Source organism: Ictidomys tridecemlineatus, chromosome 7, assembly GCF_052094955.1.
Source record: "Ictidomys tridecemlineatus isolate mIctTri1 chromosome 7, mIctTri1.hap1, whole genome shotgun sequence".
NCBI classification, from domain to species: Eukaryota; Metazoa; Chordata; class Mammalia; order Rodentia; family Sciuridae; genus Ictidomys; species Ictidomys tridecemlineatus.
The window spans coordinates 113,941,128-113,967,052 of record NC_135483.1 but is presented as its reverse complement, the minus strand read 5'-3'; the positions used below and the strand labels follow the sequence as shown (position 1 = coordinate 113,967,052).

Genomic DNA, 25,925 nt, shown 5'->3' with positions numbered 1-25,925 from the left:
AACATATTACTCACATTATTGTTAACTCTTTTATATTTTAGTAACAAGATATAAAGATAATAACTATTGTCAATGTTAACTAAATGCTGAAAGCATAAGTCAAATCATGTCCTTAATAGTTTACTTGTTCTTAATGCTGTACCAATTATTTAACTTCCTATTCTTAAACATATTTTAACATCATTAATCTGAGTCCCTAGGAATTTATTTGTTGAATGCATATGAATCCCTCCTTCATGTTTAATTTGTAAATAGTTAGCAGGATGCATCACTTTTATTTCCTTTAAATTTGCTTAAATTGCACTATTATGATTCAATAGACTTATAATTAATTTATTGGTAAACTATCATTCCCAGTAGGAATAACAAAAAGTCAACTTTTGAAAGAATCGATATAAAATTATTAGAATTAATTATGGTGAAATATTCAAGTATATGGAAGACATAGTTATTTAATAAATGCCTATTGAAAGATGCTTCAAAGTTTGTTACTTTTGGGCTGGGGATGTGGCTCAAGCGGTAGCGCGCTCGCCTGGCATGCGTGAGGCCCAGGTTCGATCCTCAGCACCACATACCAACAAAGATATTGTGTCCGCTGAGAACTAAAAAATAAATATTAAAAATTCTTTCCTCTCTCACTCTCTCTTTAAAAAAAAAAAAGTTTGTTACTTTTTTTCAAAAAGAGCAAAATGAATAGTTCATTCTTATATTAAAAAGAGAAAATATGAATTAGCTACTTGGTGGCAATTTATATATACAAAATCTTTCAGTTAAGACCATGTATGTTAAACTTACAAAATATTCATTGTAAATTATGATTAAAAAATAATTAGATGTTTTAATAAAAGTATAGAAAGATTATCAATACTAAGCTTTTCCTTTGCCAGAATGAATCCAAACTCAGTAAACTCCATAGGCTATGGTTGTCCCAATCTTTTCATGTTTTTGATTGCAAGAGCCTATTATAAGAGATAAATATGGTACTAGCTTTGATTTTCTTCCTTAGGGATGTAAGTAAAACTTCGCATTCTCATAAGCTTCTTGTTTTAATTACAGTGTAAAAACACTGTGTTTCATATAATAGGAAGACATTTAAAATGAGATTAGTTTTACTATCTCAAAAATGTGGGTTGAAGCATTAAATAGGATAAATGGAAAACACATATACATCCTACATGTTTTGCTTTTGACTCAAAGAACTCCATTCAGTGAATATATTTTTAAATAAGCATCTCAGAGTAGCAAAAATTTGCTCATTTCAAACTATAAGCAATGCTTTTTAAAACTGACCTTGAAATGGAATATCTGTTTGAAAAGTAAACAGATGTGTTATAGTAAGCTCTTCTCAACCGTTATTTCCTAAAGGGATAAATAAAACTTTCCCCCAAACTGCAACAATGCAAATTGTTTTTAAAGATTGAAGCTTGCTTAGCAAGCTGATAATACAGGCTCATTAGGTAAATTGCCTTAAGTGTACCTTACTCCTATAACAAAAACAAAAGTTACTTTTAGATTACAACGACTTTTTTTATATGTCTATGTATGGGGAGTACATATTGAGAATGATGGCTTGCAAATTTTCCCAAAGGATTTTTCCTGAGGATTGTTTTGTATCTATGGCTCAACTTAGGTTAACATATAGATATACAATCAAAATAAGATGAGCACTTAATTGTCAAATTGTCAATGATAGCTCTATATTCATTGCTATTAGAAGGTAATCCTTGGGGCTGGGGTTGTGGCTGAGGGGTGGAGTGCTTGTCTAGCAAGTATGAGGCACTGGATTAGATTCTCAGCACTGTGTATAAATAAATAAAATAAAGGTCCATTGACAACTAAAAAAAAGAAATTAAAAAAAATTAAAAAGAAATCAATCCTCTCACAGTTCCTAGTGGATTCCTAATACCACTTCTATAACAAGTGTTTGAAATTTTACCACCCTTTCCAGTTCTTTGGTCCTCATGTCAGAAATTAATTCTGCATCTTGGTTCCTTTAGAAAATATAATCAGAGAAAATATCTTAATTTTTTTCTTAATGATTTATCCACCATTTCATTTTCTATTCTTTCATCCTCGGAGCAAATGCTCTTATATTTTTGTTTAGGTTTGCATTGCATCAACAAGAGTACTCGGACAAACTCTTCTTCCATTTCCATCTCCTTCTCAGGCATCTTGACTCTCTCCAGAGTCACCTTTCTTTCAGCATGCACATCTACTTTGTCTGATCAGAATTCACTGCACTTGAACTTTGCTATTAGTGATACCTTCCCTGATTCAGTTCTTGAAATTGCATGGGGCATTAGTAAATGTCCTTTCCCCTTGCTATTCATTCTTTAATTATGCATGAACTTTGTCTCACCTACTCTTACTTTTGGATTTTTTCTCTTGACAATCTAGTCATCCTCCTCACATGTCTCTGTCCTCACTTTAACTTCATCTAACTTTAATTCCTATAGCTTACATTTTTTTTCAGCCCCCAGTTCTATTTCCAGTATTGATCATTCTCCTGAATTTTAAACTTAAGTGCTTCACTGCATAATCCCTTATGAATATCTCCAAAGCATCCCCAATTTGGTACATTTAAAAAGAGATTGAAATTCTAACATTTGGGTTCAGAACACCAAATTCAGGATTCTGACATTTAATGAGACAGGATACACAGTATTTGACTTCAGTTTACTCATAAAATACAATATTAACTTTCCACTCCATCAACATATTTATACACTCAACATCTCTACTCACCTAGATTATTCCAGTAACACCCTAGTTGATTTCCCTACCTCCACCTTTACTTCAATACAATCTGCTCTCAAAACAGTAGCCAAATCGATCCTTTGAAGCAGTAAATCAGACTGTGTCACTCTGCTCAGAATCTTCCAGTTGTCTCCATCTTGATTTTTAAGTAACCAAGTCTTCATCTACAGCTCCAACCCCATACTCTCTCATCTTGCCTCTTCCTAAATTCTCTTTTTATCCCACCACACTGACCTCTTTAGAGTCTCTTCTATTTTCTGTGCAAATCCTTGTGTTGGTCCTTAGCCCATGATCTTTAACACATGGTCTTTTACTCAAATGGATATCACTCTGACACTTTATAAGCCTCTATTCTCACTATGATACATTCTCTGAAACATATTTTCTGGCCATCTTGTGTAAATTGTGCTTAAGGACTGATCTGCATCTTTTTATCTCCATCTTCCATTTACTTTTCTCCATAGAGTTTTTCTTCCAATATACTATACAGTTGACTCATTTATTTTGTTTTGCTTTTGCCCCATTGTAATAAAAGCTCCATAACAGCAGGAATTCTGCCTATTATTTTTTGTCATGTTTCTCAATGCTAAAAAATAATAGAAGTTCAATAATATTTGTGGCATAAATAAATGACCAAATGAAGATATGGAGGTAGAAGTGCTTCTTGATAGCTATCATTATAAAATATCATTCCCTTTATGATTCCTTCTATTATCTTTCCAATTCACACCATGATATCACTCAGATCCTTGTGTACATACCCTTGTAGTCTTTGTGTTTTCCTCTCTGTATGTTCTATCCTGGTTTTGAGACACCATCTAATCATTTTTAAGGCTATTTACTTGGAGAACTCTTTAAGCCTTTTAAACATTTTTACCAATTGTTAACTCTTACATTACATCGTCTGGAACAAACTCTTCAGCTGAGTCCTCACCTATATAGCCCAATCATCTTCAACTAGAGTTCTCTAGTTATCTATAGATATCTACTTATATCTGTAGATGAAAGATTCTTTTCTGTGTGTCTTTGTGTGATATATTATTGAAAGTCAGGCTCTTCAGGTATGGGGGACAGAAGAGTTTGACAAAAGGTCTAACATTATGTTAAAACTAAGACAATATTTAGTATGATACATTATTATTTTGTATATTGCTAGAGAAAATGTCAATTAAGCCATGGCCTAATCCTTCTAATCACTTAGAATTAAAAAAAAATATTTAGTGGTCTTGGGGATTGATACTATGGGGATTTACAACTGGCCTACTTCTCTGGACCATTCAATTTTTAATTTTCGGGTGATCTCACAAAGTTGTTCAGGCTGGCGTTGAACTTGCAATCCCCTTGCCTCAGCCACCCTCTAGTATGCCCAGCGTTTTGTCACTTAAAATGTTTCTTTGCTACTTATTGATAGGCTCACATAGACCTATTTAATGATGATTTTTATCTTATATTTGTATTGAGCTATATATCATACATATATAAAAAATTGCAAGTGAAATCAAAAGGTCAAGGCACTTGTAACATATTTTCACATTCAGAGGCATTCATTTATTCATATTAAAATAGTAAAAGAGTTATGTTTTCTAATGGACTTACAACATATGAATAAATATATGGTGAAAAACAGACATCTAATGAATTTACTAGGACTTAAGAAAAAGCTGCAAATCCCAAATGTTTCATTAACACCCGGAGGAAAATGACAGGTATTTCAGAAACAATCAACAGTAGAAAAGGGAAGTTAGGAAAAAGGAAAAGTTTTATGGAAATTTATCATCATTTTGGGTGTCTTGTGGCAAATGCTTCCCCCTTAGAAGTTAAGGGAAAAAAGTGAAGAAAATTCTGTGATGTAGGATGTCTAATTTGTGTAGACACATGAAGCCCGTATATTAAGATGGATAGTTAAGAACTAAATATTTAGAGATGAAGTTTAATTACAATATTTAACTCATTACTGATTTTTATTTTTCTGGGAGCAGAGAAAAAAACTAAAATTTCTCTGCTCAAAAGCTTCTGCTTTGATTCAACATGTTCTTCAAAACTCACTGGCTGGAACATCTATATGGCATATTTGATATGATAAAGCCTATAGTCATAAACACAAACAGAATTCTTAACTATTTTAAGAACAGATTGTGTGAACCTAGAATGAAGTCAAGTCTTTCAAAATAGTGTGCTTAAGCTGAGCAGCGAAAACTAAGAAAAATAATTGATTTTGCTTTGCTGCTGAATAGAAAATGTGGATCATACTCATGTACCTTTTAAGTATTGCTTTCTCACATTTCATCTTTGTACTGCTCTTGTGTTCATGTTCAGATCATTCATATTTTATTTTGAAACATTTTTCATTTTCAGATCAGCAGTCCTGTGATCCTGGTGATTTTCTTTGCCACGATCACGTGACTTGCGTCTCCCAGAGCTGGCTGTGTGATGGGGACCCCGACTGCCCTGATGATTCAGACGAGTCTTTAGATACCTGTGAGTAGAAAGGTTCCTGTGCCGTGTTCGGGTTTACCTTCCCTGTGAAACTAAATGTCAGTTGTTTTCACGGATGACTGCTGTTCTAGTTGATTCTTTTATTGTTGTTTCCAAACAACCTAAGAAACTTGAAAGTTTTTGTTTATGTTCTTTAAAATGAGTATGTGAGGGAGAGCATAAAATGCAGTTTTCTGGTAAGAATTATTTTATGAAAACACCAGGTTAATTGCTACAATGTGGTTATGTTAACACTGAAAAAAAAAAAGAAAGAAAGAAATTTTACTTGAAAGAAAGACCTTTAAAACATAGCAATAAAACGGACCTTCTCCAATAATTCATTTCACATATCTTTAGACAGAAATGAAGAAGGAATGTTAAGGAAATCAAACTTTAACTCTCACGATATTTCTATCAGTATATAAAAGTACAATACAACTTTCAAGTCTGTTTTCTTTTTTACATGAAAACAGAAATTTTATCCATTCTTATTGTGATGACTTTTGCTCCCATATGGGATCCAGAAACATTTGGTAAATGTAGATCCTAACTGGACTTGTACCACCATAACCTGGAGACTACTTAGGGTTTTGCCCGCATTGGAAATAACACTACGACAAAATTATAAACACATAATATCACCATAGATAAATATGTCACAGTTCTTTAATGTTTACCTATTCTTTGGAATATGAATAATTCTCTGAATTTTCATATGGCTATTTCTAACAATTCCACTATCAGTTTGTGTTCCTCCTATGACCAGATATGCATACATCTCATTATCATCCCCCAGAGTAACTACATAGTTCTGTGAGGTCAAAGTGAAGAGGAAAACCCATCATCATTATTGCTTGATTTTGTAGAGAAAACAATTATTGGCTCTATTTTTCATTTTTGTCTACTTGTATAGAAGTTTTATAGACAAGATATTTGATAAATACCTTGCCATAAGGAAACAGGCAATGTTCGTTAATTTTCTTTAAATTTTAAATTTTTTCTTTGAATTTTCTTTAAAGTTTTTAAACACTTAAGTATTTAAATAATTATATTAATTGCTTCTCTTTACCTTGAGCCAATTACTTCTTCCATAGGATAAGTTGTAGTTATTTACAACATTTATAGTTTTTTTTTTTTTTACCAATTTCTCCAGCTTAATTCTGGAAACCTTCCCTAGGCTCCTTATACCACAGATCTGATTCTGGATATAATAAGAGGAAAAAACAATAAAATTAAAAATTATTAGAAAAATCCTAATGGATAAAACAAATTTTATAAATTCATAATGAATGTTATTTGGATATAAAGTAATGAATGTCTCCTAGATGCTATGAATGAAACATAAAAACATTATTCTAAGAAAAGGGGTTAGTAAAAAATTAAAGAGAGAGAGAGAGCATATTTTATGATTTCATTTAGATGAAAGATCTCATGTAGGCAAATTTGTAGAACAGAATGTGGAGCAGTGGTTAGAAAAGGAATGGGGAATGATTTAATAAATATGAGGTTTTGGAGGGAGGAAGAAAAATCTCTAAAATTAGGTTGCAGTGATTTTTGCACAACTCTTACTTTATTCAAAAACATGAATATATATATATATATCTTAAGCAGGTATATTTTATGGAATATACATTATATCTTCATAGTGTGTGAAAAATGGAGATTTCCAATATTGTGTTTATGGGTGTAGGTGGTAAAGAAATGTGAGAAGACAAAAATAATCAGGAATTTGGCCATGAATTATATAAGTAATGGGACCATATTCAGCAGAATAACCCTTTTTAAGCCTTAGCTCCTCCTTATTCAAGTGGTATCTAAGAATTCTCTCTTTATTAGCTCCAAGGAGGAGATGACACCATATACTCAGAGTAACTTCAAACACTGCAAAAGTATAGTGTAGCTTTGCCCTCTGCCCAGATAATCCTATCAATTCTGTGATTGGGAAAAAAGAACAGAGGCATGAGATACATTTGTGAAATCTGTTTGTGAGAAGGTCAGGTTGAAGGGGAATACTTTGCACCTCTGACTGGCATTTAGCAAAAGGATAGAGAAACGGCAGCATAATATATGTAGGTGAATCACCTTCACGCATGTGGAAAAAAGATAGAGGACAGTAATGTTGCCTTTGTGCTAAACAGGGGGACCGTAGGAGAATCAGGCAGAGTAGGTTTTGTGATCTAGAGGCGGCATAAGAAACTATGTAGTCAATGCAGTCACCTAACAAAGATAGAGAAATAGCTATTATTCTACTCCAAACTGTATAGCAGTTTAGATTTATACTGAATTAACTTCTTCCAGATAAATGGTTTCAGTCAGTATTAACTGAAATATGGACAAGCATAGAGAAAAAAGCTGTATGAAAAATATTAGACTTTTCAAATTCAAATTCTTCAATCCAGATGTTGACAATTACCATTATCTCTAATCACAGAGCTTTGTAATGTGTTACTTTATGATATTCATACGCACTTATCACTGAGCTGTACAAAATAATTGCATAATTTTATAATTGCATAAATGTATACATTTGATATGAAAGATAAGTACTAAAAATGGGAAACTTTGAAGAATGATTGTTATGAAGGGTAATTTTATACGAACAAAAGTATATTATCATCTTTGATTTGAAGATAAAGGATGTTGTATCTACAAATATTAGAGGAAACCAGCTGATGAAATGTATTTATTGTCACAAATTGTACTTAGCCTTTAAAATGAAAGGAAAGACCAATCCAGCCTAGAATTTATTATGACACTGTAAAAGCTCTGAAGAGACAACATTCTAAAAAGAAATAAATGGACATTGTTGGAGAAGAGGAAAAGCTTTATTTGTGAAACACTGATGACTGTGAAGCGTTAGAAGAAAACATACATGCAGAAAGACAAGAAACCCTATACATTAAAGGAACTGAGTATTTTCCTCCTCTCTGTGTGGCTTTAGGAGTGTTTTCTAGGATCCCTGAGGTAGATCTCTTTCACTCACAGCAATATACTCAGAATTTTCTTTTCTGAGGTTGATCTGCCACTAAGCTAATTGCACGTAGGGGTGAATTATCTGAAATATGAAATTGGAAAATTTTAGTGATTTGTAACCTTATTATTGAGTAGGAGAACTTATTTGTGGCCATTAAAATGAAAGTTTTTATTGCTGTACATTCTTTGAAATATTTTTTAAGTCGTCTAAACAATGGTCAGCACTGTCTTTAGGTTTCATGAGACAATGAGAATAGAAAATCAGGAAAATTCCCATGTTTCTATTCATTGCTTTCAACCCACGGTTGTTGGTTGGTGTTGCGTACAGCCAGAAGGACAGTAAGTACTGGAAATGGTTATGTGTGAAGTAAAAGCTGGTTGCCATCTGTGGTAAGGAAGTCCTTCTAGAAAGGCACTTTTATTCTGAGGTATTCAAAATTTAATTCTTTACAGGATTATTCTTTGGAATGCTTAATGACGCTTCCTCTCAGTTTCAGCAGATGTAGATATTTCCTGTGAATCTCATCTTATTATACTTTAATAAGTATAATATTTCATTTTTAAGTCAGGATGGTATTAACTATGCTGTTTGTCCTTTTTCCCTATTATCTTGCACTATCACCTTCCAAAGAACCATTTAAAGAATTCTTCAGTTACAGATCATGTTTTGTACAAAATGACTCATGGCTAACATAGGAGAATTAAAAATGGACTTGAAGAGGAAATGGCGGGGGGTGTGTGTTTGTGTAACATTTACAACCTGGATAGCTGTTAGAATTTTTGCATTGAACTTATGTTGTTTTATCCTTCTTCAAAGTTCAGCAAAATTTCTGTAAAAGAACAGATAGTAAATGTTTAGGTTTTCCAGGTCCAGAGGGTCTATATTGCATATTGTATATTGATTTATAAAGGGTCTAGATTGTATATTGTATATTGATTTATAAAAATGCTTTAAAAATAGAAAAAAAATCTCATAGCGTATAGTCTTTATAAAAGTGGGCCCCAGGTCGAATATGATCAGCAGACTATAGTTTTCAAAATCCCTGTTGAAGTGTCAAATCTAAACCATATCTGCTAATACTTGTGGAGAAAGATCTGTGCCCAGGTACTTATGCTGCCTGGAACAACACAACCCCACACAGTGAAGTGTGTGTTGCCTAGAGCTGTGCCTGCAACCACCACTCATGGTATCAGACTGAGGCAATATGGTTTTTTGAAATCTGTTTTTTTCCTTCTATTTTTACAGTCTTTATTGTTTAAGATTAGATATGACTGTATTTTTAATAGCTTGACTAAATGGGGGTTTACTTTTCTCAGACAGAAAGTTACAAAAGTGGCCGATGCAGAATTGACATGGATCCAGAATAACACCAGTTTTCTTCTGATTTCTGTTCTGCCTTCCTTTGTATGTAGTTATCATGCAGCACTCATCACAAGATGGCTAGTCAACCTTCCCTAGTTCCACTTCAGGCAGAAAGAAGGGAAAGAGAAAAAGAAACAGCAGGTGCCAGCTGAGCCTCTCTGTTTGTCAGGGAAGCTGACACAATACAGGTTTTTCACAATAATTAAATCCACTTTATTTGTGCTCAGATCTTCCTTATCAAAACTCACCATGTGGCACATGAGGCAATGGATATCCTAAATGAGGCCACCAATAAAGAAAAATTGGAGAAAAGATAACAACATAGACGAAGGCACTGGGCAGTATATGCCATAGTGTCCCTTCACCAATCTCCCTCCTTCTTTCTACCATCTCTCCACCTTTTGCAAGACAGGTGGTATGCACTGTGCATGATAAGGGATTCTGAATTCCAACTGCTTGATTCCAAATCTCAGTTTCTCCATGAATACCTTTTTTAAAAATTAACATAGTTAATTGTACAAAGAATAGGTTTCACCTTAACATTTCCATACACTCCAAAATTACCATTGCTCTTGAGCAACTAACCTATCCTTTCGATGCCTCCATTACTCTGTGCAATGGAGATGATAGTATCTGCCTCATGGTGAGTGCTTAGAGTAGACCTGTTCCATAGTAAAATCCCTTCTCCATCCCACACTCCGTCTGTTTTCCAGATGTCCATAGCTATGATGAAGCATTTTATCTCCAGAGTCTTCTACAAAGCATTCAACTATCTCCTCTTTGTAGAGGCTTTCTCATTTGTTTACTTAAAACCAATCTAAAAATCAATTTTTCTGCCTAAGGATATGTCTGGGAATAATCTTTTACAAACCCTGATTTATATTGTACACAGTTTTTAACAATTAGTTATGTTACATTCATATGTTAGGACATTTTTGTTGTAGAGAGCATTTCGGAGCAGAAACTTTTTTTAGTATCTCTTCCAAAAACATGATGTTAGCAGATTGTCTAAAATTACAGAACATTGGAATAAAAAATACATTACTGAAAAAATATTATTAATTGATGCTACAGCCCTGAAGTGTAGATGTTATCATCTCATTTAAAAAAAATGAAAAAATTGAGTTTATGATTCTTCTGTATCCAAGTTGCTGTTATTCATGAAAGCAGAGTTTGCATTTCTTTGAAATTGCCCTCCTATTTTGAAATATTCCCATAAAGAAAGGTTCAGTTTCTGAGAAGACCCTTCAGGCCACCTAATTTAAAAAATATAGTGTCATTTGAAAATCAGGGAAGGCTATCCCAACAGGGTTGCTTCACACTGGCTTTGGGAATGATCAGGTTTAATTGAACAATGTGGTAAAAATAACAAGTCTCCCGGGTCACGGGAATAGAAGCGTTTATGAAAAATGAAAATGGATCATGTCATTAGGTTAGATGTGACTCTGCATGAATTGACCACTACTTCTATTATGTTTCCATTGTTGTGTTATTTCACACTTTATTTAGATAGTCAGATCTTAATGAACTTCTTATATTCATATACTGACCTTTCCCCTAGGATATAAGGTAGTAATCCTTTTATAATTCCCTTCTAAATTTTCTTTCTTTGACACAGGTCAGAAAAATAAAATGGAATTCAGGTGGGAGGTTATTAGCAAACAGATTCTGCCCTTTAAAAATATAAAGTAGAACAAGGCACTGAAAGTAGACTATAGGAACAATAAAATGGAAAGAAGTATGGTTCTTGCTTTTAAGTAATGGTGATTTAGAGGTCACTTTGCAGTGAGGTACTATGTGAGGGCCAAGATTTTTGTTAGGTAGAGAAGCTGAAGTAATCTTACAGATTAAAGAGCAAGCATATGAGACCCATGAGGACAGTTTATGTCTCTTCCGATTCCTTTGTTTTGTTCATTTTATTCTGAGGCTTCTGTCCTTAGCAGTAGGGAGACCAAAAGCATTGACCCTTCTTTATTACTAAAAAAAAAAAAAAAAAACACTAAAGAGTTGATATGAGGGGTGCGTAGGAAGGTGGGGAAATAATTGTAAATTAAAAGGGCCTATCTAATGTTGGCTCATTTCCCCAGCACAGTAGGCATGAATAAGGGGGTGACATTTCTCCTCATTCTGCCCCATAACCTGTTCCAGTTGGTGTCTGAAAGTCAAGAAAGGTTGATTGGAGGCATAGGTGATAGAACTGAATGCCCTGTGACTGGCACAGACAGAGCAATTCAGCAATGACAAAAAGCCTTGCCATTTCACCCAAGAAGTCAGTGTTCCCTGGTCTTCTCATCCAAGATCACAGGTCACAGAATATAAAAAGACCCATGTCCCTCAGGCAGGACTGAAAACAATAGGGAACAAAAACTCTGAAATGATGTAAAATAAAGGGGGTAAAACGAAGTAGATGAATTCCAAAGACATCGCTGGTGCAAATCTCCCTGGCTTAAGGGATGATGTACTGTAAACAAGTGCTCTTGCAGGGCTCTGCAGGGGCCAGGCAGAAGGTTTAGCTGGGAGGCTTCCCAGGAACCATCCAATCCATCATTTATCCTCAGCTAATCTAGCACTTGGGGTTGGGGATGAGGCTTCTTATCTTTCATGGGTGAGCACATTTCTTCCCAGAGGATGTTTTATTCTTTATAGTCACTGTATAAAATTTACATTTGACTTTCACTCAGAAGGGCTTCTAAAGTGACGTATTTTGCTAAATGAAGCACTAAAGGATGTTGCATTCTAAGAACTTATTTTAATGGCAATTTAATTCATTCTCTCTCTCTCTCTCTCTCTCTCTCTCTCTCTCTCTCTCTCTCTCTCTCTCCCCCCCCACTTTCCCCATGTCTTTCACCATCTCACCCTGAAAGTAGGATATAAAACTCTAATCTGTGTCTATGGAATGGGCAGCAGGACAAAGAGTATCATCATTCTTCCAATTGCTATCTTGTAGCTATTCAGATTGGAACAGTGGCATGGACTTGGGGTTGATTTATGTTTTTTTAATTTTTATTTTATTTTTTCTAAATATATCATAAAATTAGCTTTCTTGATTTGGGAGATGGTAGACATTGCTCACAGAGGAGAAAAAATTCTGTGAAAATGGACAAACTTAGGACTTAGCTCTGGGAGTGTATCAACTCAGTAAATGTAGATTATAACTTCCATTCAACTTCTTTCTCTCTTTCTCTCACTTCCCCCCCCCTCCTTCTTCCTGTCTTCCTCCCTACCTCTTTCAATCCCTCTCTCCTCTTTCTTCTTTCAGTCTTTCCATCTATCCTTTCTTTCTTTCTTCTGAAGAAATAAATCTGAGTGTCTAGAAATATTATTCACTGGGCAGTCTTCAAGAGTCAGATATAAGAGGGGAGAATCCTTCAGCAGACACATCTTCCAAAGTGTTCAGCAGCAGAGAAGAAACAAATACATCCCACCACCTCAGACTGAATTGACATCAGAAAAAATAAGTATTAATATACTCATCTTAGAAGTCAGCCTGCATTCATAAGGCTCATGCACTGTTTTATAAACAAATTATTGTAATGATTTATACTTCTATAGTTTCTGTTGGAATTATTTTTATATTGTAATCATTAAATGTCACTTGATCCTTCTATTCTCTTTTGAGAAAGATTGGTTAGGCATAGTGGACTTGGGGAGGCAGGGGAATCTGAGATACTAAGAGCTTATAGGTAACAAGGCTAGTATAGCAACCCAGAACTTCTCTTTCTTCACATGCTACTGTAGCATACATTAATGACTGAGTTGTATCCCTGCAAAATTCCTGTGTAAGATAGAACTCTAACCCCAGGCACCTCAAAATGTAATTGTGTTTGGAGATAAAGACATTTAAAGAGGTAATTAAGTTAAAATGTAGTTGTCAGAGTGGGTCCTACTCTAGTTTGACTTTTGTCCTTGTAAGAGGAAATTTAGTTGTACTAAGGGTTACCAAGAAAGCTTGTGCACAGAGAAAAGACCATGAAAATAGATGGCAAGAAGGGAACCCTCTACAAGCCATGGTAGTAGACCTAGGAAGAAACCAGCCCTGCAGCATAATGAACATGGATTTCCAGGCTCCAGAATTTTGTGAAAATTAATTTCTCTGTTTAAGCCATTCGTGTGTAGTATTTTCTTAGGACAGTCCAGCATTCAAATATAGCACCCTAGTACATATCCATTAAATCTCAATTTATAACCGCATACAAAAAAAATTCAGCAATTAATAATTTCCTATTTTCCTTAAAGATATAAAGTAAATTTTAATAAATTCTAGAATACTAATATTATAAGGATTATAGGAATTACACTTAAAGAGGTGTGAAATGAGATCCAATCAGTTTCCTATGGACTAATTTCTGTTATGATTAAACCTCTAAGAATATCTAATTTAACTATGTAGTATTATGCTTATGCAAATGAAATCTCTCTCAGTGAAAAATCAGTAGTGATATACTACAATTAGTTTTTTCAAAGATGTATAATGTGATGTTCCAACGTCTTAAAATGTAGGTTTTCCTGATTCTCCCCTGGGTGATTTAGGGCACAATTTTAGAGATGCAGTTGGAGGCCTTCTTTGATATTTAATTATAACACCAATCCTAAACTCAGATGCTTGACCAAAGTACCATTTGGTATAATATTGGTTACATTTCAACTTTTTTTTTTAGAAATACAACCAATTTATATTAGTCATAGCATGCATAAGTAATATTCTATGTTATGTTATTATAATCTATGTTAGATCATTATAATTTTTTATTCTAAATTTAACATAGGACTGGGCAGTAAAGTAACATATAATTTGACAGTAACAGCAAAAGCATCTTTATCTTCATGGGACTTAGGGGAATTCTGTTCTATTTTTCTTCCAAATAAGCACATATTAGATAATTCAGTGTTTGAAATAAATGACAGGTTATGCATTTTCACATAAATAGTGAGGAAAATTTTGTCACCAAACTAAATTTTTCAAAATATTTGACTACATTTTCTTTAAGAAATCTAGAAACTAATCAGCTGCTCTTTATTGAGGGACTACTATGTCCAATGAGGCTTATAGGTAGTCTTTCTGAGTACATTAAAACAAGACCATTTATCCCATGGCCTCCCAAGTACATTAAATTAATGCTAGGATATTACATGTTATTTCTGCCCTGGTTAAATGTAAAAAAAATGATATTTACGATACAATGATGATAACTACTATTAACACAAAGTGGATGATTAATATGATCTGATGCTGTACTTTGAGTCTTGCGTAGTTTACCTCCTTTAATCCAGAGAGCAATCCTGAGTGTAGTGTCAGGTTCAATTTTCAGGGCATAAATATCACAGATATCTTGGGTCTATCTATCTATAAATCTACATCTATATCTATATATCTCTATCTATATCTATACATACATACATACATAAATATATTTATAATGCCAAAAATGTATAAAAATATTTTCTAATGTGATGAAGTCGTCATAGGAGCTAATGGTGGCCATAACTATTCAGTGTTTCATAGTCCTCTCTTATAGATGAAAAATGTAAAGCATGAGAGATGTTATTTGCTGGATAAACTTGATTAGTAACAGAATTATAATTAACACTCTTCCATATTATATAGCTTCTCAGATAAGGTAAAACAGCCTGAAAATCTTGAATTTTAGTGGAGGCAAGATTCATATATGCCCATATTACATTGCCTTCAAGTCAGCATGATCATGCTTTCCCTTAAACATAAAGCTTCATGGACATACTCTGTCTAGATATGTGCATGTGTGGCTATTTATTTTGAATACAACTGATTTTAATTGAGTGATCACTGTATAACAAGTACTCTGGTAGATGTTGGGAATAAAAGATAAATATGTTAAACATACAAGACAGATTTAATAGCAGTTGAAGAGAGAATTTTAATTATTTATTTTCCAAATCAGAAAGGATGTTTATGATGTGCAGTTGCATTAGGCATATGGGTTAGAGTTTATTAGTGTGTGTGTGTGTGTGTGTGTGTGTGTGTGTGTGAACTTTGTGTGTATATAAACACATTGAACCTGGAAAAAATAATATTCTCTTAGCCTCTTAGCTGTACTGATATACACAAACAAATAAAAACCGCACACACATACCTAAATTTTAAAAGTGTTGATTGTAACTGTGTAGATTCTGAAGATATTTTTAAACTAGTTTTCTAATGCTATGTAACAAAGTACCACAAATTCAGCCTGTTAAACTAACTTCCATTTATTATCTCATAGTTCTGTAGTGCAGAAGTCCAGGCAAGATCAAATGGATTTTCTGTATAAAACCTGACAATACTGAGATCAAGGTGTTTGTCTGGGTTCTCACCTGGAGGTCTGAAAAAGAATCCACTTTCAAGCTCATCTTCCCACTTTCAAGCTCATCTTTGGTTAGTGTATGAATTCAGCTTTCTTGTGGTGGTAGGGCTGAAGCCACAATTAGTAGCTGGCTTTCAGCTCCAGTCACTCTTAGCAGTTAAGGACCACCACATTCGTTGACATTTGACCCTTCTTCATGTTCAGACCAGCAGTCGTGGCCAAAATTCCCTCGTGCTTCGTGGTTCAGAGCCTCGATTTCCTCTTCTGGTATCAGAGACCTCATCTGATTACATTAAGAGCACCAGGGCAATCTCCTTTTGCCAGATAATGTAGTATAATTTGGAGAGTGATATTACAGTCACAGATTTTACACACACCTATATATCTTTATATCTGTATATCTATATCTATCTATATCTATCTATATCTATCTATATCATATATATATATATATCTTCCTCAAAATGAATATAAATATTTTCTAATGTGCATGAATTCATTATAGGAGCTAATGGTGGCCGCAACTAGGCAGTGTTCATGGTCCTCTCTTATAGATAACATTAAAAGTCATTCTTAGAATTCCAACAAAGAACATTTTAGTCTACTAGGGCTTTCATAATAAAAATAACAGAGACCAGATGGCTTAAACAGTAAAGATTTGTTTCCTCACAGTTCTGGAGGCTGGAAGTCAAAGATTAAGGTGTTGGTGTGATTGGTTTTTTCTGAGCCCTTTCCCTTTGGTTTATAGATGACTGTCTTTATCCAGTGTCTTAACATGGCCATGTCCTCAAGTGTGTCTATGCCCTCATCTCCTCTTCTTATAAGGACACCATTAATATTGAATGAGGCTCACCCGTGTGACCTTATTTGGCATTAATTTTGTCTTTGAAGTGCCAATCTTCAAATATAGTCATGTTTGGAAATACTAGGGGTTAGGATTTCAACATGTGAATTTTGGGAGTACATAGAATTAAAATTTGAAAAGATTAACAAAACTATGAATTAAGATTAACAAAGTATTAGTAGTTATTTTGTTGATTTTGAACTTTGTGTCTCTTGAGTTTATGTGAGGTTTTGTACTACTTCCATTGCACAAAATCTAGTATTGACTTTTTTTGAGGGGGGTTGAAACATGAAATAACCATCAGTTGTTTCAAGTAACAGATAGTTTAAGGCCCTCAAGTCATGAATAGGATCATTAAGGTTATGGTCCTTTCCCACTCTCTGTATGGACATACATTGTTCAGCATACAGAAAGTAGCCCATGGAGTTTTTTACCTGTGCCTGTCTGAGATTTAAAAGGTGGATACATAGGCAATTTAAGATGTGATACAGAGCCCTTGAATATAGTACCATCCATTTCAAAGAATTCTCTGAAGGTATATATCTACATAAATATTTTTCCTTTTTTTAGGGAAGGAGGGAGGGAGGGAGGGAGGGAGGGAGGGAGAGAGAGAGAGAGAGAGAGAGAGAGAGAGAGAGAGAGAGAGAGAATTTTTAATATTTATTTTTTTAGTTTTCGGCAGACACAACATCTTTGTTTGTATGTGGTGCTGAGGATTGAACCCGGGCTACTCGAATTCCAGGCGAGCCAGCTACCGCTTGAGCCACATCCCCAGCCCGAATGTGATTATTTTCAAAGTGCAACTTTCATTGACAGTCTATTTGATTAGATATCTTCTTTACAGAATTAATTAATTGAAGGATATCCAATATAAGACATTTATACAATTGTTTAGTGAATTGCTTTCTTTACATAAATAATAAAAAAAAATTCTTTGAGGCAGGGGCAATCTACCACTTAGAACTACTCTATGCAGTCTTATTTTTACTATGGTCAACAAATTTTTGTATGTTCATTGAATTTTTTCAACAATGAAATAACTGAATGTAGCATTCAAAAGGGAAAGTAGATGCAAAGGATATCTGATCATTTAATACGCAAACAAAAACTTCCTCTAAGGTTGGTAGTTATTTTGTAAGGTGCTATGCTTTGATGATTGGGAGAGAAATTATTTGAATGGTCTTTGACACTGCAAAATACAGGAGAAAATGTTTGCAAGTTGAGGAACTTCTAATATAACTACATCTGTTATATTTGATAGCTGTCAACATTTCAGCCAAATGGAGTATTGATGACTTTAAATTTGCATTCTCACTGAAACCTTTTCACATACCATCCAAAGGAGAGGGGAAGAGAATGAATGTTCAGGGGTGGGATTGTGGCTCAGTGACAGAGCACTGGGTTCGATCCTCAGCACCACATAAAGATAAGTAAACAAAATAAACATATTGTGCCCATGTATAACTGAAAAAAATATTTAAAAAGAATAAATGTTCAAATTGGAATTGAAGGTTAAAAAAAGAATGAAAAGAAGGAAATATACACCAATCCTAGTTACAACAAGCCTGAACAAATTGAGACAAAGTGGGTTAAATATATTCAAATGTGCTAAACCCAGAAGGCAGTTTATAAATTTGACAAGATATTAATGATACCTTTCTCACCATAGTGATGGATGTGTGTGTAGAGACACTTGACCTTGGAGGTAAGTGGAGTCTTGCAGGTATGAATATTGAATTGCTGCACTCTGATTGGAATCATATGAGTGTGTTCACATGGCTACTCAAGTATTTTTCTGACAATCCTGAAGTATTTCTTCCATGGATAAATATAAATGTGGTGTAAGATTTTGTTTAAAACTTTTTTTTTGGCTTGGCAATGTGACATAGTATGAGAGATTCTTAATGATCAAAAAATGAAACCTATTTATTTAATAAATTAAATACAAATTAATTCTATCTTCAAGCAATCTGAGCAATTGGAATAGCAATCTAAGATACACTCTTAAAGACTGAGATTGACTTCTGTTTACAATTTAAACTATTGCAGGGGGAACTATTTAAATCATGAATATATTGGACCTGCCCAACCCAACATGAGCCATACCCATCACAATGAGAATTCAGACTTCCAGGTCCATGTTAAATTTTGCTTCTAAGATGGATTTTTTTTGTTCCAACCTTTCATTCTCCAGTAATAGGATGATTAATTGAGCACTTGCAGATGTGATGAATTGAAATAGTCCAACCTATGTAAAGTCCAAATGAAAAGAAATAAATAAAAATTTTAAAAAACCTATAGTTCAGTGAGTTAAAGCAATTGGTTTAAGGACATGTGGTTAATAAATACCAGAACTGTGACTAGAATTCAGATTTCATTGCCTTACACACTCATTTATGTTCTTTCCAGTTTACATGTGTGCCAACCAGTAAGAGTTCTCAGCTCCTTTTGTAGTGATTGCCTGTCACTATTTATCAAAACAATCACAACAGCAAGAACAATAAAAACATAAGCGTACTTAAATAATAATTTACACTAATTGCTAAATTTAAAATTTAAAAAATTAATAGCCCATATCTAAACTATCTTAGGCAAATTCTTCACTATTTCCTCAAGAGCTGGTGTGCATGTACACATACACACACAAAACATACACATACACACACACATACACACACGCATACACTTAGGACAAATATTTCTGTAAAAGAAAAATGATGTGTTTACTTGATATATGCATGAGTTTTTTTTTCTGTGATAGCATAAAGAATGAAATGATCAGTAGGTAAAAAAAATATATGAAAATAAATGGTTCTAACCTTGCTAAACTTCCAGAAAACATCCTAAAACAAAAGGTGAACATCTGTTTTAAAAAAAAATTAGATTATGCTATGATTCTCAAATATTCTTTCAGGCTATTTTTAACTTACAAACAAAATTCAAGAAAGCACTGTAGACCATTTTTCTTTTACTTTTTCAATAACCTAAAAAGTAACTATATTAATCTTTTGGAAAATCTATAAATGCTAATTTACATTTAACCCAAGGTCTCATTGTCAGGTTGTTGCACACAGCAATACTTTTACAACTCTACTATTTTCGGTAATAAGCAAATCCGTGATAGAAATACTGATGGAGCTTAAAGAGAATAATTCCAGACTCTGATAAAAAAATAATACTTCTCAATTCATTCGTGTGTACCTACCCCCAACTGGAATGTTCCTTGCATATTGAAAGCAACATGACTGAATTTTTGACTTAATATTTCCTGAGGACTATTTTTAAAACTATTCTTTTATCTTTGGCCAAAGGGCTTCATTTTGCTTGTGCTGTGAAACTGTAAAATATAAATTATGTACATCATTAAAATATATTTGGAGTTGCAAAAAAGGTGTATAAAAGATTGTCAGCTATTTTCTGAGAAAAGTGATTATTGCTTAAACTTATTACCACTTATTTTCAGTACCTGATGTATTACACGGCGTAAAACTAGTTTATCTGTGATTTCAAAGTATCATGTTGGACTTTTCAACGGGTAGATACATTTGGTAAAGTTTACACTTTGAGAGACAGTGTTTGACTAAGACCAGAGCCTTTCTATCTATCTAAATAATTTTGATCAAATCCAATAGCAGAAAAGTTTTATTTAACTTGAGATTTGCAGAGAAGTTTTATAATACAAAATATGGAGCATTTATCTTGATATAATAATAAGCTTTTCTTGGTGTCCATTGCAATCAATATTCTCCTTAGTTCATTATTACATAGATGGAGAGATGTAATGGGAAAAACATTGATCAGGAACTGTTGGGGTTTAGCAATAGCTTTTCAGGGAGACTTCTATCAGTCAAGGTTAAACCCCCATCATGATGTCATGCCAACATTCAAGCTGTGAAGAGAAACACACACACTCTCTCTCTCTCTCTCTCTCTCTCTCTCTCTCTCTCTCTCTCTCTCCACTAAAATATGCATTCTAAGGATATGAATATAAAAGGCCAATGATTGTATGACCTGAAATTAGATGTGAAGGGCCCAGTAGAGATTTAGCTTTGTGTCATCCTTTGCCAGTGCCTTCTGCATGAGGTTACTTTAGTGGCATATCTCCTTCTGTCTAACTCTTTCCTTTTTAGTTTTCTTTTACTTGCTAACTCTTTCTTTTATCACTTACCATTTCCTTCTTAACTGTTCTCATAGTCCTATAGCCAAACATGAGTCCTATTTTATTGTTCTCCATTGAAATGTTTATTTTTCTTTAGTGTCTGTGGTTTTGTTTATAGTCTCTCCTAATTTTCTATCTTATTATATTTAATTAATACATTAATCAATCTGTTCATTTATTTTTTTTAGTACTAAGGATTGAACCCAGGTCCTTTTGTATATTTAGATAAGTATTCTACCTCTGAGGCACACTCTCAACCCCCTCTCTTATTTTAATGTCTTAATTCTAATGCTACTAATTCACATGCTAGTAATTCACATGCATACTTTAAATGTTATATATATATATATAACATTTAAATGTTATATATATGTAATATATATATATATATATTAATTTATGATGTTCTTCTCTCTCAACTTTTACCTCCCCCAAATAGTTTCATTACTGTAACAAAGAAACCAAAGCTACTTAACAACTACTTTAATTTCAATACTATTTCAAATTAATTAAAATCAGTAGGGATTTAAAAAGTAAGAGAACAAAGAAGAAAATAAATCTAAATTCTAAAGAGCTGCCTTAAATTCTAACATAATTCTAACTGATGAAATGTTAAAGCAAATATAAAGAATTTAAAGTTTCTGCAAAAGAGGCACTCTAAAAACTCTGAATATCAAGAGCAAAATATATATGAATTTCAACAAATTATTCATATATTTTCAACAAAATTAAAAATTTTGTATTTGAAGAGTTTTCCATAATTATTCTCTTATAATTAAAAAGCTTAAAAAAAGAGAATTTTGAAATTTGGCAGCATTAAATTTCATAAAATAATTCTGATGACTATGAATGATTTTAAATTATAATCTTTTGTAGGCTGTTCTTTTCTAAGTGTTGTATACTGCCACTTAACCTTGGAAACTGAGACCAGAGAAATTTGTTATAGAAACTCTTATTTCAGTAATGACATGTTTGGCCTTTAGGTACTATACGAAAAGTGCTCAGTGTGTTTAAATAGCAGTTGAATGTTACCTTTTATTCCACCAAAAATGTGCTAAACTATAATAACTGTGTTTCTCCTTAGAATTACTCATGAAACCCATTGTTGTTTGAAAGCAGATGGTCTTTTAGAAAGGAGAGCGTATCACTCTTTTTTAAACACAAAGTTGTGATATAAACCATGTATTTAGAGATTTCATAAAGCATGCAATATGAACCTATTTTAATCAGCAAAAAAGATGCTTGACTATGAACAGAGGAAAAAAGAATGTCACTCACAATGTGTAAAGTATAATCACAAAACAAAAGAATATCCTTCTGTAGCCAGTAGTGGAATCAACCAAAATGAAATTTAGCTTTCTTAAGAAGACAACTAATATGCAAATAAAGTGAAAAGGAAGTAAATGACCTTTTTGAAATTTTATTTTTTTTAATTTTTCATACTAATCAATGGATTTATATTCCAGAAGCATGTCATCATAAATAAGTTATTTTTAAAAGTACTTTTGCTTAATCTTTGGAACAATGGATGATGTATTTCTCATGAACTTATTTAAATGTAACAACCTAACCAGATTTAAATTCTCCTAAATGGAATGTCATGACATTGTTCTCAGTGGTGTGATATCTACCTGAGTCTTAATTTTTGTGTCATGGAATGAGCCTCATACTAATTAAAAAGAATGTATCCAATTTTAAAGTAATTAGGAATAAATAAACTAACTGGGAATAAACTACTCATCTGAACTTTCAGAGAATAATCTTTAGAGAAGAATTAGAAAACATGTTAATGAACAGGAAAGAGAACTAACTCAGTCTACTAGTAGCCATACTAGTGCCACAGCAGAAGATGTCTTCTCTCTCACTCATACTAAACAACAAATGGTTCTTTATAATTAAATAGGTGACTCTCTGCTGCAATTCCTTTCTGGTAGTTGTCCATGATAAAATATACAAGGAGATAAATGCAGGGTACAGAAGTGTATTCTCTTTTGTGTCACTGAACATCTGTACTTTCTGTTGGGAAAATGGAAATATGGGTTGACAACTTATTGTTTTAATAACTACAAAGAAGACTTGAGCTTTGAATGTCAAAAGTATTGGATTCAGATCAATGGCTCTGTCCCAATGTCTATTTTCTCTTTTATTTTCCTTAGTTTATTCTCTTATTTTGTGGTCTCATTGCCTTGCTTGGTTATTGTAAGGAGCATTTCTTATGTTATGTTTGTGAACTGCAAACTGTTTTACAACATAAACAAAATGAACTAATGATGAAAAAGGAAATTGTAAGGAGCTGGATTTTTTGTTTGTTTGTTTGTTTGTTTTAAACTTGAGATGTGGCTTTAACATCTGGGAAAAAATCAAAATAAACAGAATTTTAAAATAGTTGTAAAGGGAAACTTCTTCAAGCGAATGCAGTAGCCAAATATATTGATTTTTTGTCTGAAATGGTCTGTGTGACTCATAGCAATCTGGGTAGTCCATAGGAAAAGATTGGAGAGCCTGAATGTGGTGCTTTATACATGAGGTACTCATTGACTAGCTGTATGATCCTTTGTAAGTGGACATAAACAACCTGGAATGTATAATTAATCAACGAACCACTGCAATTTGGAAACTCAACAGAAGAAAGGACTTCTTTCTGTCTAGCAGGGTTTGATGTGCTATGGGTTTGAGACTATCTCTGCTGTGTCTTTCCCCTTGGGTCTCAGGCCAGAGGGCTTGTTAATGATTGTGAAAAATCACCCATGGAATAAAGACAGAGATGTTGCTTCCTCATTGTCAATTTGGAAATTTTATTTTCTGATAATGAGCCAAATTAAAGTAAAAATAAAGGATGAATTTCAAGTAGTTAAGTATACCTAACAGCTGATCTGTGACTCTTTATTTCATAATTTAACAATCTAGTGAACAATAAAAGTATTTTATTTTAAATTTGGTTTTAGGGAACTTTTATTTATTATGAAAATAAAAAATTTAAAAAACGTTTTGGAGAACTTATCACATATTTTTAGATAGGTACCTTGTTTTGTGTGGATATGTAGCTTTAATCAATATTAAAAAAAGTTGGAAAAGTTATTTTTCAATGTTTGTTGTTTAAGAATATATATGTATATATATACATATATATATTTGTATGTGGGCATATTAGCTTTCAAAATCATGATCATATACTATACTAATCTACACATTTATTTTTTAGTGCATTTTCATACTCTTCTAATGTTTTCAGGATCATGAGAGATTATTTTGCTATTTTTCTTAGAATTTTTTCAAAGTCACTTCATTCTAATATTGGGAGTAAAATCATTCAGAATCATTTCAGTATAAATTTCCATTACTGAACACATAAACATATCAAAACAATATAAATATTACATTTAAAAAAACACATTACCTTCCTTATTAACAATTTTATACCAGTGACAAAATTGTAGAAAATTTATAAGTAAATTTCAAATCATGTCAATTTCTTTATCCTTATTGTCTTTAAATATAATTATAATGCATATAAAATTAGTATCCTTAGATTTTTCTGGAACATTTTTTTTTATACAGTGAGCAAATACAGAATGTTTTGTTACCAAGGAACTCATTATGGTTTGTGAAGTAGTGTTTTAGTGTGAAAGACAGTTAATGAAGAAAAATGCAAAATGGTACTGCTGGAGTCTTGAGTTCCTTTTTAATAGTGATTCCATTATACCAATTAGATAGGCTTCTGACAACTGGTGCTCCAGCTGGGTGGAAAAGAGGGCCCCTGCTCACTTGCCACCTACCCAGCCCACAAGCACCCCTGGGGAGTCATTCCAGAATTCTCAGGGCGCATTAGAGCCCAGCTTGAATCAACTGCTCTGAGGTGTAACTGAGATCAGAAGAATTATATGTAGGATAATTAATTCTTTGGGGAAATTAAAAGTAAAAAACTTAAATACAAATAAAATCTAAGAATGTGTATTGTAGGCTAAATTCTATTCATTAACAGAATACATTTATTTTAATTAAATAGCTCTATCTCTTCCAGAAGCTTTCACTGGTAATTTTTCATGATAAAACATACATGAAGATAAATGCAAAGTTTATCTCCAGAGACAAAATACACATCAATACATCAATGTAAGGATTCAAACGGTGCGTCCAAGCTATTAACTCCTAAGAAATGAATCTGAAGAATCAGTAGGAGGACATCCTTAATGTGGAAAACCACTAGCTTTTAAACTATTTCTTTATTCCTAACTTGAATTCTTTAATGGATGTTAGCTATTCAACTTCAAGGACTATAGAGTACTTGAAGTTATAATGTAACGTATCAATGCTGCTTAAGTCATTAATAAAAGGGAAAAATGAAGGACATTTGGAGTCCTTTCAGTTTTCTCCAAATAAAATGTACCTACTGGCAGCAGATCCAAGGGAAGTTATACACTTTGAAAATATTCAAAAATTATTAGGACACTTAATTGCAAAATGAGTACAAGTTTTCTTGGCCCTCCTCACCTTATCAATACCACCCCATGGGCTATTCTTGCCTTCCTTCTCTTCTTTACAGTACTTTAAAATGGAATGTGTAAGAGTAGAAGCAGCTCTCTATAGCCAAAACACTCAGATACATCTAAAAGCATTTTTTCATTTTATATCAATCAAAAAGAAAACAATGAGAAACAGGTATGTTTCCTATTAATCCAAAGCATGGTTTTATCAGATTATTTTGATATCTTTCAAGTCTAACACGTTCAATCATTGACAGGCCTCAATATTTTCATTAGTACAACAACATAATTGCTGCCCTTATCCACCATAAAGAACAATATATGGGCCATTCTTGCTATTGGTCTTGTGGTATTACTACATAGATAAAATGTATTGAGTTCTCACTATACAGACATAGTGCCCTAGGTGAGTGGGCTGTTAAATAGTTGTTTTCTTTTGCAAAACCGGAGGCGGTGTCAACACAGTCTCACCCTGCCCTATTAAACATCTAATTTTATTTTTCAATCCTCAACTAAAAGATGTATATTAACTGAGTCTGAAGAATGATAA

General features: G+C 33.2%; 1 protein-coding gene across 5 annotated transcripts in view; it reads left to right on the top strand.

Annotated features, from left to right (window-relative positions):
* Positions 1-25,925, top strand: part of Lrp1b (LDL receptor related protein 1B) — a 1,779,935-nt gene that overhangs the window by 305,934 nt on the left and 1,448,076 nt on the right. For all 5 annotated transcript variants that reach the window (XM_078017329.1, XM_078017328.1, XM_078017330.1 and 2 more), the window contains exon 2: positions 5,113-5,235. In XM_078017329.1, the coding sequence (XP_077873455.1) occupies positions 5,113-5,235 (123 nt within the window). The remainder of the gene's footprint in view (positions 1-5,112; positions 5,236-25,925) is intronic.